The 16,537-nt window shown below is 42.4% G+C and overlaps 1 protein-coding gene across 1 annotated transcript in view; it reads left to right on the top strand.

Moving 5' to 3' along the window:
* LHCGR (luteinizing hormone/choriogonadotropin receptor) overlaps positions 1 to 16,537 on the top strand; it is a 55,265-nt gene that overhangs the window by 34,688 nt on the left and 4,040 nt on the right. The window contains exons 7-10 of the mRNA XM_012638871.1: positions 1,495 to 1,563; positions 6,617 to 6,691; positions 10,491 to 10,676; positions 13,865 to 13,945. Of these exons, the coding sequence (XP_012494325.1) occupies positions 1,495 to 1,563; positions 6,617 to 6,691; positions 10,491 to 10,676; positions 13,865 to 13,945 (411 nt within the window). The remainder of the gene's footprint in view (positions 1 to 1,494; positions 1,564 to 6,616; positions 6,692 to 10,490; positions 10,677 to 13,864; positions 13,946 to 16,537) is intronic.

Genomic DNA, 16,537 nt, shown 5'->3' on the forward strand with positions numbered 1-16,537 from the left:
CATTCATGAAGAACTTATACCAATATTTCCATTTAAGACAGTGGCTTTCCAACTTTTTTGGCTATGACGTATAGTAAGATATTCATCTTACAGAGACTCATCTGGTCATCCAGTTCATTTAACATATAATAAGTGTAATACTCCCAGATGCCAGGCACTGTTCCAGAAGCAGGGATTCTACAATAAACAAAACAGTTTAAAATCCTTGTTCCCATGATGCTCATGTTTTTCTGGAAGACTGGAAGATGTAGACAAAAAACAAGTGAAATATAATTGTGGGTAAGATGGTGATAAAGCAATGCGGAAAAACCAACCAGGGAGGGTAGATAGGAAATGTTGAGGGATGGGAGGTTGACACTTTGCATAGGGCAGCCAGGAACAGCCACACTGAGAACATGACATGGAGCACAGCCCTGCAGGAAGAGGGCGGGTAGGCCATGAGGATATCAGGAGGAAGAAAAGTAAAAACAACCAGCAAAACTGATGTGCTGGAAGAGCCCCAGGTAAAATGTGTTCTGGTCCCATTCTGCCAATTGTGGGATTCAGACGGTCACTTCCTCTCTCTGAGCCCATTTCCTTCCTTGTAAAATGAAGGGGTGCTGCTTGACCCTCCCTAGGCTCCTTTTTGGCTCTAATGTTACCCGGTATCTGTTTCTAAGGAGCCTCTTATGTCCTATTCTGGGTAGAAGTACATATGTGTTGTGTTTATGTATACATATACATACATACACGTATACATATGTGTGTATTTATATGTATATATATGCACCATATAAAAATAGTAGAACAAAATTCCATAAAAATTAATACCCCAATTACTTGCAGCATACTCTAATACTTTCCATTTGTTCTATTCTGTGCTATTTCATTTTTTAAAATGCTGGTTGTACCCGACTAAATTGATTTTGCATCCCCAGACACTGAAATCTTCTTGGTTGAGGAGCCAAATTTGGCTCAGCAAAACCACATACTCATCCAAGAAAAAAACAAAAAAGCGAACTCAGTACTTGAGACTTCCTTTGCCCCCAGCTTTCAACATCCCAGAAAGCCCATATGCCCACACAGGCCTGCAGAACCCAGGAAAGGCGTACGTGTTAGACAGCTCTGGCCTCAACTCACAGCTAGGCCACTGCTTTCCTTTAACCTTAAGCAAGTTACAGAACACTAAGGCTTAGGTTTCTTATTAGTATAATGGAAATGGTTATGAGGATTAAATCATAAAACACACAGGGAATGGCTGGTGAAGTATCTGGCACTCAATAAACAATAAATTGGTGGTGGTGGTCATGGTAGAGGTAGAGGCAGACTAGGGTAAAAAGAACAGCTTCATTCACTCAGGCCCTCAGAATTTAAAATGTTAGAGAAACAGCTAGATACTATGAATGCCAGCAATGATCTGAGTAATGAGTGTCCCAGGAGGAAGAACGTATGCTTCCAAACTGCGTTTCTTTCAGTTCCTTCCCATTCCTAAATCCCCTCTCCTCTCTCCTTTAGCAAACTGTATGGAAATGGATTTGAAGAAGTACAAAGTCACGCATTCAACGGGACGACACTGATTTCACTGTAAGTATTTGCTTATTTCCCCAGCTCATGAACAAAAATGAAATACTGCTCTGGCTACCAAATCACATTCAATCTTCAGCAGCTAACTCAGGGCAAAAATAAACTTTCAAGTGGCTAGTTCTCAGTGTTTCATGCATGTTACTAGGCAACTGGCTGGCTGGCTAGAAACCCCAGAGCACCCTGATTTCAAAGACAGATGTAGCCTCAATACATTGAAGTTGACAGTTTGCTGAAATATTCAACACCCTACTTTATGCCTCCTCCATCTCATGGCCTCCTGCTCTAGCCGCCTCACTCAGGTTGAGGGTGTGTTAGAGGCAGCACAATTTCAGAAAGAAATTCTTCCCCCAGCCCCACTACAGAGAGATTGGGTAACACCATTTACCAGCCAAAGCAGCCACAGCGGACCTACTCAGAGAGTCCCACCTTCCTGATGCTAGTAGGGAAGGAAACTCATTTTCCACTAGGTGAGGGAGCTTTGTGCTTTCACCAGACCCTGCCCTAGTCCCCAGTGTTAACAGCCTTTAACTCAAGGGGAACTACTGTTTCCTTCATTGTTCTCAATCTCTCTTTCTTTCTATGGCTCCTCTTCTAAAAGAGTGACACATTCACAAAGCTTGTGAGGCTGGAGACATTTAAACCATAACAAGTACAGGGTAAGGTAGCGATCTACAGTTGCACATGGTAAAAACTAAAAGCACGTGGAAAGCTCACCTAAAGCCAACATCAAGGAAAATAAACAAACAAAAAGGCTGTTAAAATAAGTATGTTGTATAAATCATGATCCACACCAATGCTTCTCAAACTTTAACACACGTAAGAACCTGCAGATTGTTAAAACACAAATTCCCAGGCCTCTCCGCCAGAGGTTTTGATTCAATGGGTCTAGGCAGGGCCTGAGAATTTGCAATTTTAATAAGTTCCAGGAGATACTGATGCTGCCAGTCTGAAGTTGAGAAGCACAATTCTGTATGACATGCTATTTATTTTTAACTTTAGATATTTAATCAAAGATCCCATTACATTGATACCATGGTATATAATTTGGTAGCTAAGAGAATAGGCCTAAAAGTCACTGACTGGGACTCAAACTCCAAACCCACTATTTATTAGCTTATATGACCTTGAGCAAGTTACTTAACCTTTCTAATGTCCTCATTTGTAAAATGGAGCTGCTAATAGTCTTGAAAATACCCTCACCAAAATGAAAAGATATGTTTTGTATCCTTGAGTATTATACTTAACACAGTGTCTGGTACATAGTAGGTGCTCATTTATTAGGTATCGATTATATTATATAATTATTTATGAGTAAATGAATAATTAAGATTATATTTTTATGTGCTCAGCACAGGGTCTGGCACATACCAAGTGCTCAAGAAATGGTGGCTTTTAAAAAGTTGTCCTTCCTATTATGCAGTGAACTTACCCTCATTTTCTTGTTGATTTGATGACTTAATGAAAGGTTCATTAACAAGAACCCTTGCATTAATGGAGGGTTCACTCTGGCCAACTGAATCTGTTTCTGCCAAACTTAAATCAGAGGCTTTATATCCTCTCCTGGCACAGTACTCCCAGACACCTCATTCCACGATTCACTCAGCAAGTGTTTCCCAAGCATCAGCTGTGTCTGAAGGAACATGCTATATTTTGAGAGGAAATGAAGACAAATAAGCCCTGGTGTTTGCCCCACAGGAGCTTATAGCCTAGGAAGAGGTATCTCCAAATGGTATACAAACGGTACATAAAGTAGTAACTAAAACAGAAGTCAAAGCACGATGCCTGCCCCGAGAAAGGTAATATCCTCTGGGATTTCAAAAGCAGGAGGAAACCCCTGAGAGAGTTGGACTTTGAGCTGGGCATAACTAGGACAGGCAAAGATAAAAGAAAAATGCCTTCCAGGCAGAGGAAGCAAGAAGAATGGTCCAGAGGATGAAGCATGGGATGTGTTCATAGAGCAGCAAATAGTACTTTTTAGAAAGTTCTAGAGATGAATTAGGGACAAAGTAGGAAGGACCTTAGATGCCACAGTAAAGAATTTGGACTCTCTTCTGTAGAAAATGAGAAGCCATTGAATGTTCCAGGATGGGAAGGATGAGATGAGTGCTTAAAGAAGTTTCATCTGTTAGCAGAAAGGCTGGAAGAGGCAAAGCCAGGGCTAGAGACACACATGCCAGGGTCATCTGAACAGACGGGGCTGAAGTCCTTTGTGAATCAGGTCACCTGGACAAGGGAGCAAAATAAGAAAACTGGATATAAATTTGGAGGAAAACAAGAGATGAGGAAGAGAAGCCAGAGCAAAATCAAACAGAGTTTGGAGGAAAACCAATACAGTACATCCTCTGTGGGAGGTCAGGGAAAAATGGAACTTTAGGAGGGAGGACTTCAGGTGGTCAGCAATGTTTCAGCCATTACAGAGACACCAAAACGGGTGTGGACTGTAAAAAGGCCACTTAGTCAACAGTCTGTATCTCACTGTTGCAAGAAAGGAAACCAAGAACATAAATTAGTTTGCCAAGAACACAAGTCAATGTCATTCATGTATTCACTCAACAAACATTCATTAGGCACCACTGATACATTAAGCACTGTGTTAGATACTGGGTCTGCAATGGTAATGGTCGAGTGGACACAGTCTCTGCCCTCATGAAGTTTCTGTTCTAGCAGAAGAGACAAACAAAAAGGCAAGTAAACAGATAAATAAAATTATTCCAAGTAGTGATAATATACAATGAAGGAAATAACACATTACTGAGAGCTGAGAGAGTATAGGAGTTGACAATTGAGGCAAGGTGCTCAGGGATGGCCTCACCAAGGACATGATTTTTAGTCTGAGCCAAATGAAGGAGCCTGGAGTCTGAGCCAAGGAGTCCACCTTGGCAATTGTGAGGGGGAAGCTCATTACAGAAAGAGGCAACAGCATGTGCAAAGGTCCCGAGTAGGGAAAGAAAAGAAGTTGGTAAGTTCCAGGAATTGAGAGGACGCCAGTGTGGCGGGAGCGTCTTCAGCAAGGGGAAGATTGGAGTTAAAGCTGGAGATGTAGCAGGAGCAAGTCATGTAGGACTGAGGGCGGTGGGGAGGAGTATGAATCTCTTCTAAGGTCAAGCTCACCTAGCGTACAGTGTAAGCAGAGAGGGAGGAGTAGTTTTCAAAACCATCGAGCAGAATTTTCAAACTATACATTCAGCTCTTCCTCATAAATAGGCCTATCCAAAGCTGCTCAGAACAATGACACTGAAGCCCTGCAACATTCTCGAATACTCTACCTACTAACGACAGGGAAGAGCAGAGCAGCACAGGTCACCCTCAGACACCCCAGGAGTCAGTCCCTGCCATCCCCACAACGCCCCAGCTAGGAAAACTTTGGTGAACTTGTGGGCTCTCCCACTGTGCTCACACCTGCATGGTCATGTCATTGGGAGAATTCTCAAAAGTGACCCCCATGTGGGAAATGGATTGATTTATCTTTTTTTGACCAAATTACATAATGCAATGTTACCAGAATACAGAAAGAACTGGGTTTTAATAAAAAATGAAATGCTGTCATGAAATTTGAACAATTAATCTGACCTGCCTGACATGAGGATTCTTTGCTCATGGAGCCCAATTTGAATGATTTATATCCATAACTGAACATAATTAAAACAAACCGAATCAGGAAGAAGAGCCATTAAGGTTTGGGAAGGAAAATTTCTTTTGATTTAGATTTTAAACAGCAATTGACTCTGACAACCTCATCTCTTTGAAAATGGGAATACACCCAGAAATGGGATGAGGCGAGATTGACAGGTACAATCTGATGAAAGGGCTGAGCGTTTCCAAGGAGAATGCTTAGTAGAAACGTGGAAAACAGCCACCCAGAGAGTGAGATGCAGGGGCTTTTGCAGTTTTTAAAAGTCAGGCCTGACGTGCAGACAAGCAGAAAGGCGATGAAGAATACACAAAGCTGTGAGATGAGTGCACGTAATTACCTAGTTATCCTGCAAAGGAGTGAGCAGTGGTGTTGGCGTGTTTATTTTGCTGTGTAACACTGATTGCAACAGTGGTACAGAGACTCATGTTCCCATGCTTGAAATCATCACAGCAACAACAGATACACCCTGTGCCCACAGTCCGGGGTTTTCCAGAATGCTCTGTGAGTCACCACCCTTCTCTTACAGGAAGAAAGTACTCAAAAGAAGGCTGGCAGGCCTGAACCCAGGGACTGCTCTTCTAGCTCTCTCGTCTACCCAGAGAAGGGCCTGTGCTTGGAGACCAGTGTCAGGGCCCAGACAGGAGGCTGCTCAGCAGGGCCAGCCTGAGCTGCTACTGAGGAGTTTAGCCTGAGCTGCTTTGAGCTAAAGGGAACAGGGTCCTCGAGGAGCTACTGCCATAATAGCTTTGGCTTCTTCCACAGCCTTGAGGGCAGTGACTCCCAACACTTTCGTTCCACAACACACACATCAGGCAATAATCGTTCATACTGCCCAGCCCCCTGGGGCACCCAGGGCATTCTACACAGGCTGAATTCCTCTCCTTCCTCACTCACTAAGAAATGCATATCTGAAAGAAAAAGAGTGCAAATTACGTTACAAAAGGGATAACTTGGAAAGATTTTACTTTTTCTCTTTAAGCATTTGCAAACTTCACTATTTTACTATTAGCACACTGAGCCCTCCAAGGTCACAGTGGCTGCGAGTCCCACACAGAGCAGGCTGCACGGTAACCACTCAGCCTCAGCCACTTGGAGTAGCATTTTCATCCTTACCCAGCTGTCGGCAGTAAACTGTCAAAACTCTAGGACAGGAGAGGGTGAGTACTTTAAGTTGTAGGACAAAGGTTTCCACCAAGTAAGGGGGAAATTGCAAAAAAAAAATAGGTGGTGCCAAACACACATGACAGCAATTTCACAATTCCATCAAGAATGGCTTTTTTCCCTTTCCCTACAGTTCCCCCCTTTTCCCCTTCTAACCCTGCACACCACACACGCAGGTTGATCCAAACATGTGTACACAGCTGTGAATGTCTATACATGAGGTGCAAACTCCACTGAGGAAAATGTCCTTCCCCACAGGGAGCTAAATGAAAATGTACACCTGGAGAAGATGCACAATGGAGCCTTCCAGGGGGCCACAGGGCCGAGCATCTTGTGAGTAGAGTGGTGCTGCCTCCCCTCCCCACCCAGTGCACCCCAGCAGGCCGCTCAGGGTGTCCACCACATCATCCCAGGCTGCTTTGTGGGGCGTCAGCCTCCACGTGTGAAAGGCTGCTGTTGGAAAGACCAAACGAATCAGGGCTGCCATAAAAGAGTACCACAAACGGACTGGTTTAAACGACGGAAATTTTATCTCACAGCTCTAGAGGCTAGAAGTGCAAATTCAAGGTGTCAGCGAGGTTGATTCCTTCTGAGGGCTGTGAGGGAAGGATCTGTTTCAGGGCTCTCTCTTTGCTCCTGCCAGTTCTTTCTGGTTGTGGCAGCATAACTCCGATCTTCACACGGCATTCTAGGTGTGTGTGTGTCTATCTCCAAATTGCCCCTTTTTATAAGGACGCCAGTCCTATTGGATTAGGGCCCACCGAATGACCTCATTTTAACTTGATTACCTCTGCAAAGACCCTATCTCCAAACAAGGTCACATTCTGAGGTACTGAGCTTTAGACTCCAAGATATGAATTTTGGAGGGGACACAATTCAACCCACGACAGCAGATACGGAGGGTGGCCCCATGTGCTGGCAGACAGTGTGGCCATCCACGTGGAATCCACTCATGGGAATCCAAGGCCAGAGATCTGACTTGCTCCTGGCACTTGGCTGGACAGGGCTGAGCTGCTATGTGTCAGACTCTCTGAGGGTGCAAGAGCTGGAGCCAGGCTCCCTCAGTTAATGGGGTTTTAGTGTAAGGACATACGGAAAAATTAGGAGGAACAGGATATTGAATCAGTTGTCACCTGATGAAGCTTCGAGAAGACTTAAACATCCTGCAGAGAAGGAGTACAGCGGCAATCAGGCTTCAGGGAGAAGGCAACAGGGTTCCAGACACTCTAACACAGGGCGACCACAATATGCCCTCCCCGAGGGGACAGTCTATTACCTGCTACTCCAGCCCGGCATTACTCATTCATTCAACATTGATTGAACATGTCTTATTTATAAGGCACCATGCCGAAGAGACAGTGGTGAGCGAAATAGCCCCAGTCCTCACCCTTCGAGAGATTATAGTCACATAGGGGAGGCATTAAACAGGCAAAGTAAAGAATAGACATGTCATTTAAAATGAAAAAAGTGCTAAAAATATAATGAGCAGGGTAACCCGGTTCATTTGTTTGTTTATTCATTCATTTATTCAGTAACTCTTTTATGAGCCCATACTATGTGGTAGTCACTAGATTAGGCATCAGGGAAATAACAGAGAACAAGATAAGACAAATGCCTCTGCTTTCATAGAACAGAGCAGGACAGACAAGGATCAAATAAGTAAATAAAATATGAAGTGGGCCAATGGTATCAGTTGCTTGGGGAGGAGTTCTAGAGAGAGGGAGTTACCGTTTTAAAGAGGATGGCCAGGGAGGACAATCCTGAAAACGTTCCATTTGAGCAAACACCTGAAAGAAGGGAGCAAGTTATGTGGATATCTGCTGGACAAGCATTCCAAAACAAGGACCAGCAAAGGCCCTGAGGCAAGATTTTGCCTTGTATATTTGAAGAACAGCAAAGAGGCCAGTATGGCAAAGTGAGCAAAGAAGAGAGTCATAGAACATAAGGACAGAGAGGTGGCAGATAGCCAGGTCCTAGAAGGTCCTGTGGCCATTACACAAACTTTGCCTTTTCTCTGAGATGGGGAGGCTGTAAGGTTTTTTGCCAGGGAAGGACATGCGTGAACTGTCCCAGTTATTCTTTATATACTAGATCCTGCCAGTATCAACTCATAACTGTCTACTTTCTATTTCCAACCATTACTTCCTAGCTCCTGCCCCTATCAAGTCCTCACTATCTACTTCCTAACTCCCACCTGCTATCAATTCTTAACACTTGTCTACTTCCTACCCCTGCCACTATCGAGCTCAACGTCTAGTTCCTAGCTCCTACCACTATAAACTCCTGACTGCATCTATTTCCTAGCTCCTGCCATTATCCATTCTGACTCTACTTCTGAACTCCTGCTACTATCAACCTCTGACTCTACTTCCCTACTCCCACCACTAAAATTCCAGCATCTTTCTACTTCCTAACTTCTGCTGCTATCAATCCTAACTCTCTCCACTCAATCTCATGACTTCTGCTTACTCGTGGCTTCCACGACCTCATGGCTCTTGCCCACTGCCTTTTCTGCTGTCTCTCTGATTCTGGCCACCTTATCCTAGGGGTCTTTTTTATATGTCTCATATTCAAAGTACATCAGACTCAGAATCTTGTAGGTTGGCTGAATACTCTCCAGTCTAGCACACCCGGTGGGCAGAGCTCTTACAGAAAGCTGGCCACCTACTCAGCCACTGGACAAAGAGAGCTGCCTCTGGCTCAGACATGGAACATGATTTAGTGTTGTACCAAGACCCCTGAATGCATCTTTGCTTGAAGAACTGCTTGGTCAGCTGCTTAGAAATGGCTGTGAGCACTGCAGACACCTACACTGTCATGTCCAGAACAGTGGGACAAGACCTAGGTCCCTTCCTTCCCAAGTGGTTGTTCTCGTTACACCCCTAGGATTTGACCAGTGTCTAGAAGCATCCATTCCACCCACACCCCAAAAAATATTTCCCCCACTGGCATGTCACTGAGACTGAAAATCCTCTATCAGGGACTCATTCCTTTGTGATGAGGCCTTGCCATTTCTAAGATCCTAATTTTAAATATACCCATTCAAGAAACACACAAAAATACACAACACCAAGTCTGCAGAGTCCTGTGCTCAACCCCTAACACATGGAGGATTATAACTCTACAAAGCAGGACGAGAACACTGGTTATTTAAATCAACAGGGACGCAAAAGCAGGAAAGTCTGAAGGCCCCGGGGGAAGTCCTGCTGTCTTAGTTGTTCTGCCAAGGGCCTACCCTAGTTATCATTCCATGTTGTCAAGTTCCTCTTCCATCGATCACCTACTGATCCCCTCCCATGTGCCGGGCACTACGTACTGGGGCAGATTGCTGAGGGAGCTGTGCTGCTGGAAAAGCTTCGTGGGGCATCAGCAACAGCCACTCAGAAGATGAGCAGAATTTTTAAATTCCCACTGATTCCTCTTCCTCCTGACATTTAATGTGTTTGGAATTTTCTTGGACATTGCTTCAAGTCTAATAAAACTGAGGAGTTCGGGACCTTGTTTACAAAGCCTGAGCTTTCCACACAGTTCATGGCTGAGTGTTTGCTGGCTTCGAACAGATGAATCCAGTTTGCCATTAGAGAACATATTCTGCTTCCTGGGTAGATGATGGCTAATGCCACACAGCAGCTCCTAATAGGGTAAGCAGCCTATGCTTCGTGAAAACCTCTCCTGCAGGGCTTGATCAATCAAGGACGGAGGCATCTGAAGCCCTGAATATTTCCCCCTGGGGTAGAGCACAAAAGCTGATGTCACTGCATGTGCCTGCTGTCTCACAAAGCAAGTGGTTATTTCACTTCTGCTAAGTGGAGAGAAGGAGACGGAGAGAAAGAGTGGGGAAAAGGAATCAGGAGAGGGGAGCTAGAGAGAGTGCTAATAAATGTATGCCAGGTACAAGGAGTTATGCTCAACCTTGAAAAGAATAATGGGGTGCATGAGAAAAAAACCCACAGAACAGGCTTTTTGAATTCAGATCTTAATGAGAGTAACTGAAATGGAAAATTAGGGGGAAAGCAAGATGAAGAAAAGATTCCTCAGAACCCAGAATGATACTGTTTGTTGAGAGGAGGTTTCATTCTCAGAATAAAACATATAAAATAAATAAAAAGCCTTTCTTCCCTTTATTGTTCAGGGATATTTCTTCTACCAAATTGCAGGCCCTGCCGAGCTATGGGCTGGAGTCCATTCAGACACTAATTGCCACGTCATCTTATTCTCTAAAAAAATTGCCATCAAGAGAAAAATTTACCAATCTCCTGGATGCCTTGTTGACTTACCCCAGCCACTGCTGTGCTTTTAGAAACTTGCCAACAAAAGAGTAAGTAAAAAAAAAAAAAAAAAAAGACGGTAAAGGCTGCCAAGCTGTGGCAGAAACTCAGATTTCAAAATAGTCACCTGGTGGACAGCCCCCTGCTCCTTCACTCCCAGCCTTCTGGGCGACCTTCATAGCCATGGGGTCACTTTCAGACAGACAAGAAAAAAATAAAATGTCCTGTTCCCTTCTGAAAATTGTTGCCAAATAGTTGTTTCAGCCTGCAGCTAAAAGACCTTTGTAGCCAATTCTGGGTAAACTGAATCATAGCCTATTTTAGCAATTGCAAAATGGAGTATAAAACTGGCATCTCAAAGATCAATTAGTTCTAATCCTTATCAGAGAACATTATTTTTAATGAAGTGGGGGGAATTACGCCCACGAGGGTAAAACGTACCTAATATCCTAATCTTTAATTTAAAAAATGCATACAAAATACTATAGAAGGTTTTTTAAGGCTATTTCTCTCCCAGTAGAAGAGCATTTTCTATTTCAGAATAGAATTCCAGCCTCCCAAGTATTAGCTCAGTATAGGAACAGAAATGGCATGAACTCATGGCTGGTTTGTGTCCAGTGGAAGGCATCTTACTGATTCACTTCAATCCAGAATGGGTGGCAGGGTGGCAGAATTTCATTCGTTAAGGAACGAATAGAGCAATGTTTCCCAGACATTTTGACTAAGATGCATAGTAAGAAATACCTTTTGTGCATCGCAACCCAGTAACCATGTCACATATGTGACTGAAATAAAACAATACTTAAGTTTTATATATGTGATATACTCGGATATTTTCTTGTCTATTTTATGTTTGCTTGTTATTAATGACAATTTTGATGCACTCTATTGTTTTCATGACCCACTAAGGGGCCATAACTCACAGTTAGGAAAACATTGCCCTAAAGGGTTATTATTGCAGCCTAAGGAGATATTCTCAATCAGTTAATTAGATAAGGTACTGAATGACACTAGGATGCTGCTGTCTTTGTTTGGAATCGACCAAAATTAGTTATTTGTAATTAATCAACGAGCATGTATTATTTGTGCCTTGCATAGGAGGTTAGGTTCTACCTGAAGCCTTCGAGGTAGCTGAGAAGACAAAATGCTTGCTGTGTTCAAAGAGTCATGCACCATTAAATGAGCTTCAAAGAACATTAGTTGAGCACTTACTATGTTCCAAACACCGTGCAAGTCTGAAGACACAATGATAAGTCAGAGACTGCTGTGTGCGGGCAACACACAAGAGAACCACTATTTAAGAAAATGTTATGACAGAGCTGAGAACAGAACAGAGTGCTCTGGGAGCAAGAGGAAGAAAGAGCTTCTAAATGGCAGCAGGGCTTATGGAAGGCTTCCTGAGGAAAGTGACTTATGCTGAAGCTGAGTCTTGAAGAACAGGTAGGAGCTGCCTAGATAAGTGTAAAGGAAAACATGCGAAGAAGACAGAATGGCTCACGTGAAAACACAAAGGCAAGAGACAGGAGATGAAAGTTGTTCAGAAAAACTGGAACAAAACTTATGGGTAGGTGGAGGAAAATGAGTCAGGAGAGGAAACCAGGGAGATGCGGGCCATGATGGCTTCTGAGTGCCAGGCCAAGTTATTTAGAGGATGGGGACCCATGAAGAATTTAAAGAAAGATTATTGAAATTTGCTTCCACAAAATATCACTCTGGCAGCAGGGAGAGGATGGGTTAGAAGCTAGCAAAGCTGACAAGAGACCAATAAGGAGAATGATATAGATTCTGGTTAATGATAAAGCTGACTCTGGACACCTACACCTTTGTGGCAAAGAGGTCACAACCCTTCTGAAATTACTAGCATGTAAAAACTTCAAGAATTTTTATTCCAGTTGATGAAAGAGACTGACTACCTCTGGGTAAAAAAAAAAGAAAGAACTATGCAATTATGAGCCAGTATCAGGATGAGATGGGAATGTAGCTACATGGAGGTTGTCTTGATTAGAATTACAAGCTTTAACTGACTCCCTCTGCAACCTAAAACTTGAAGCCAGTGAGGATGGAGAGCCTAAAGCTGGGCCTATGGAATGTTTGTGCAAACTCTAAGTCGCTCCTCTGCGTGGATAATGCACACAGCTGCCTGGGCAGATGGCCCTCAAGACCTCCTTGGTATCTATGGTTAAAATTTCAAAAAAGAGTAGACAGCACCCAGTTCTATTATCTGAAGGCCAAGAATACCCACATTTTCTGTTAACTGTGAATGTGTTCACACACAATATCTCTAAGTGTCAAACACACAAAGCCAGCAACACACACACACACATACACACTCTCTATTTGATCCAAGTTTGAGGATTTACAATCCTGACTCAAACAATAAGTTGATTAATTTGTGAGAGTAAGTCCAGAAGGTCAAATAATCCTGACCAAATTCTGGTCAAATATTACCCACCTTCCTGCTTTTGTATGAAGTTATTCCTATAAGGAATTGTCTCATTAGTATTGGAGAAGAATAAAACATAGAAACGTCCAGTTTGAATTGCCTCATTTCTCTTCCTCCTCAGTAGAGGCTGAAGCCCTTACAGCCTGCCCTCTTTCCCCTTGTGTCTCTACTATTCATTTGTACCTCCCTTAGGTTTCATCCCTACCTAAGTACTCCCTTAGGTAAGTATAGGCCTCCTTTTATTTTCCTGGCATTTCTCCTCTTTCCATAGGCTAAACTTCTTAGAGTGAAAGATGGAGGAGCAGGGAGCCCCCATGCATGTTTCTGCACATAAGAAAGAGAGCCTCAAACTCACATCAAAATACAATATCTTCAAATCCTTACGAAAGAGATGCCCAGTTCCAATTCAAAGCCATGAACTCCAAATGGTTACTTGTTAATCAAGACTGATGTGGAAAGGAGAGTGGTAAGGAGCAGACCTCAATGCAGCATAAAAGTAGCTGTTAATAAGCACTGAAAAAATCCATGATTCAATATGACAAACTTAAGTTTTTTCATCCATAGAGCCCACACAAAACACTTAGTATTCAGAAGCGTTTTATCTAAGCTGGAAGTACTCTAATGACAATTCGGAAGCCTTTCCTCTCTCCTCAGGAAGCATTTCAGGATAATGGCGCAGAGCATGACACTGGGGTAACAGGGAAAGCATTTGGATGAACAAAGCATAAATAGACATACGATCAGGCTTCAAGACCAAAGCTCAACTGCTTTTTTTTTTAACCTCTTCTCTTTCAGACAGAATTTTTCATTTTCCATTTTTGAAAACATTTCCGAACAATGTGAAAGCACAGTAAGGAAATCAAATAATGAAACGCTGTAAGTATTTGCATGCAAAGAAACTCAGGAAGTCATATTTTGTTCTGCACGCGCCTTATTGTCGATGCCAACGATTTTCTTTTGATACAAGTCTTGGTTGGTGGGATGTTTGCAAAGTATTTTTTAATAGTTTAAAAATGGGAATTTTTTACTTTACAACTGGCATCTAGTTAAGTTTCTCTTTCAACTATTAAAAAATCCGTTTTTAAAAGTATACCTAAGTGTTTATTCTGTATTAGATTTTCCTCAAAAATTAAAATTTTATTTGCAGGTATTTTGAGGTTACTAAAGGCCAGTATAAATAACAACTTCATTTACAGAAATTTTCACTAGTCACATGGTCGGCATTCCACAAAGATTAAATAATTGCAAACATAGCTTCTAGAAGTAGCCACCACTTCCCTTCAAAGAGACTTAGGCCACCTTGACCACTACAATCCTGAGCTTAAAGTTAATCTTAATGCTATCACTAACATACACTGGATGGGACTTACGTTTCTATTTTACTGACTAATTTTTAAAATGTTTCTGCTACAAATGCTGGCTGCCTTGGCATTTCATTTAACTTCAAACGTAAAAGAGCATGCTTCAAAAGATAATCCTGCTGTCCCTATGCCACATTTACTAAGATTTAGTAATTTTATTATTCCCCGCATGTGTCCTTCAGACACAAAACCAGATGCCTCTCTAAGATACTTCGCCAATCTCTTTCTCTTCTTTTCTTCTCCCATCAATCCCCAAGTTAGATAGAAGCAGCAAGGTCGTACAGCGGAAGGACCTGGACTTTGGGCTTCCTCAGAGTTGGATACGAATCCTTGGCAGTAGTGTTCATGTACCACTGAGTATCACTGGACAAAACATCCTTTTTGAGACTTTTTTCCTCATCTATAAGGAACAGCAGAAATATCATTTGGCTTTCAGAACAGTGAGAGTGAAAGGAATTGTTAAAAAATGTGACAAAACTGAGGGTAGATGAGTATTATTCTCTGTCTCTTCTTTTCCTTTTCTTTCATTTAGGTCTGACACCATCTACCCTCCAGTGTTCATTATTCATCACCCTTCCCACTCTCCTCTCAGTATTCTATCAGTCGCCTTCTAAATAACTCTTTTGAAGCCACATGGTTTTATTCTCATCAACAGGAAACCATTTCTGGATACAGTCAAGAGATGATTGTGGGGAGGGGAGACTTTAACCCACCTTGATAATCCTCACCAGCCCCCACCCTAAGCCTTCTCAAATGAGTACACAACCTTATGCTAACAAAGCTTGAAGACAAGTGCCCTAATCTCTAGCACCCCCCAAACTAACTGCAATTAATAATCTAAGTAAAATAAGTGTTCTCCATGTGAAAAAATTTTTATGATAAATATCCTACCTCCCACTTCCCACCAGATAACCATTCCTGAGTTCCTGGAGTTTAGAAATTCTAGAGCTAGCCACTAAGTCTTACCTAGTCTCTGAAAGATAATTTGTCCTCACTGCTATGGCTGGAACCACGGACCTCCTAAAATTCCCATCTTTTCTTCTTTCTTTCTTGTGACCAGAGCAGTGATGCTATGGCTCTGCCTCCTCTAACTCAATGTTATTAAGTCCATGTGAGTCCATTCACACTCCCTGTTACAGCCTATAATACTAAAGACAGCTCCATGCTGGGCTTTGTCAATAAGCGTGATGGTGCCCTCAGGAGCCATCCCAGGACACAAATGTAAGTAGCAGCAAGCAGGTATTTGGTCAAAAGACAAATTACCAAGGAAAAAAATTGCTAGACATATGCCTAGTAGGGCAAAAATAAAAGGGGGGGGCAGGGCAAAGGACAAAGGGAGGCAACATGTTTAACCATGTTGATATAAATTTATTCAGAAATCATGGTAGAATTTTTAGAAGTTTTGAATTGTAGTTTTAACAGCTGAAGTAGTTTTGATAAGGGGAAAGGAGTAAAGGAAATCAGAAATAGTAGGAAAGTTTCCACGGATTTAATAAAGGCTATTATTTTGTATGAATCATCCAGAGAACTTGATTAAAATGCACATTCCTGGGCTCTGTCCCTAGAGATCTGGATTCAGGGTTTGGTGTAAAGCCAGGGTGTTAACAAGCACCCTGGTGATTCTGACGGAGGTGGTCCAAGGACCACACTTTGCAAAGCACTGAGAGAGAACGAAGTAAAGGAAAGGCCTCTGGACTGCAGATGTGAAGACCCTGTGCTTCCACCGTCCCCAAGGGACCTTGGGAAAGTCACATCCTTTAATCTTGGCTTCCTTACCAATAAAATGAGATTTAATGAGATGGTCTTTAAAATCCTTGCTAATGCTAAGAAACTAATGATCTATTTTCTTTAATAGTTCTTTATAACCATCTTCTCTTTAAAGATTAAAAATAGGTAATTACATTGCTGTCTGTGAGAAGACAAACAAATGTACTGCTTACAAAGATATTTAATACTAAAACAGAAGAGGTTCCCCTACAGTCTTTTGTACATAGCAGCAGCCCTTTTCTAGTTCCAAACTGGTCTCTACGATATTATAACACATTTTTGGAGCCCCAGGTCACAGATCTTCCTTTTCTAAATGTGTCCTTTCCCTCAGTATCATATT

Source organism: Propithecus coquereli, unplaced genomic scaffold (assembly GCF_000956105.1).
Source record: "Propithecus coquereli isolate 6110/MARCELLA unplaced genomic scaffold, Pcoq_1.0 Scaffold136, whole genome shotgun sequence".
In the NCBI taxonomy this organism is placed as follows: domain Eukaryota; kingdom Metazoa; phylum Chordata; class Mammalia; order Primates; family Indriidae; genus Propithecus; species Propithecus coquereli.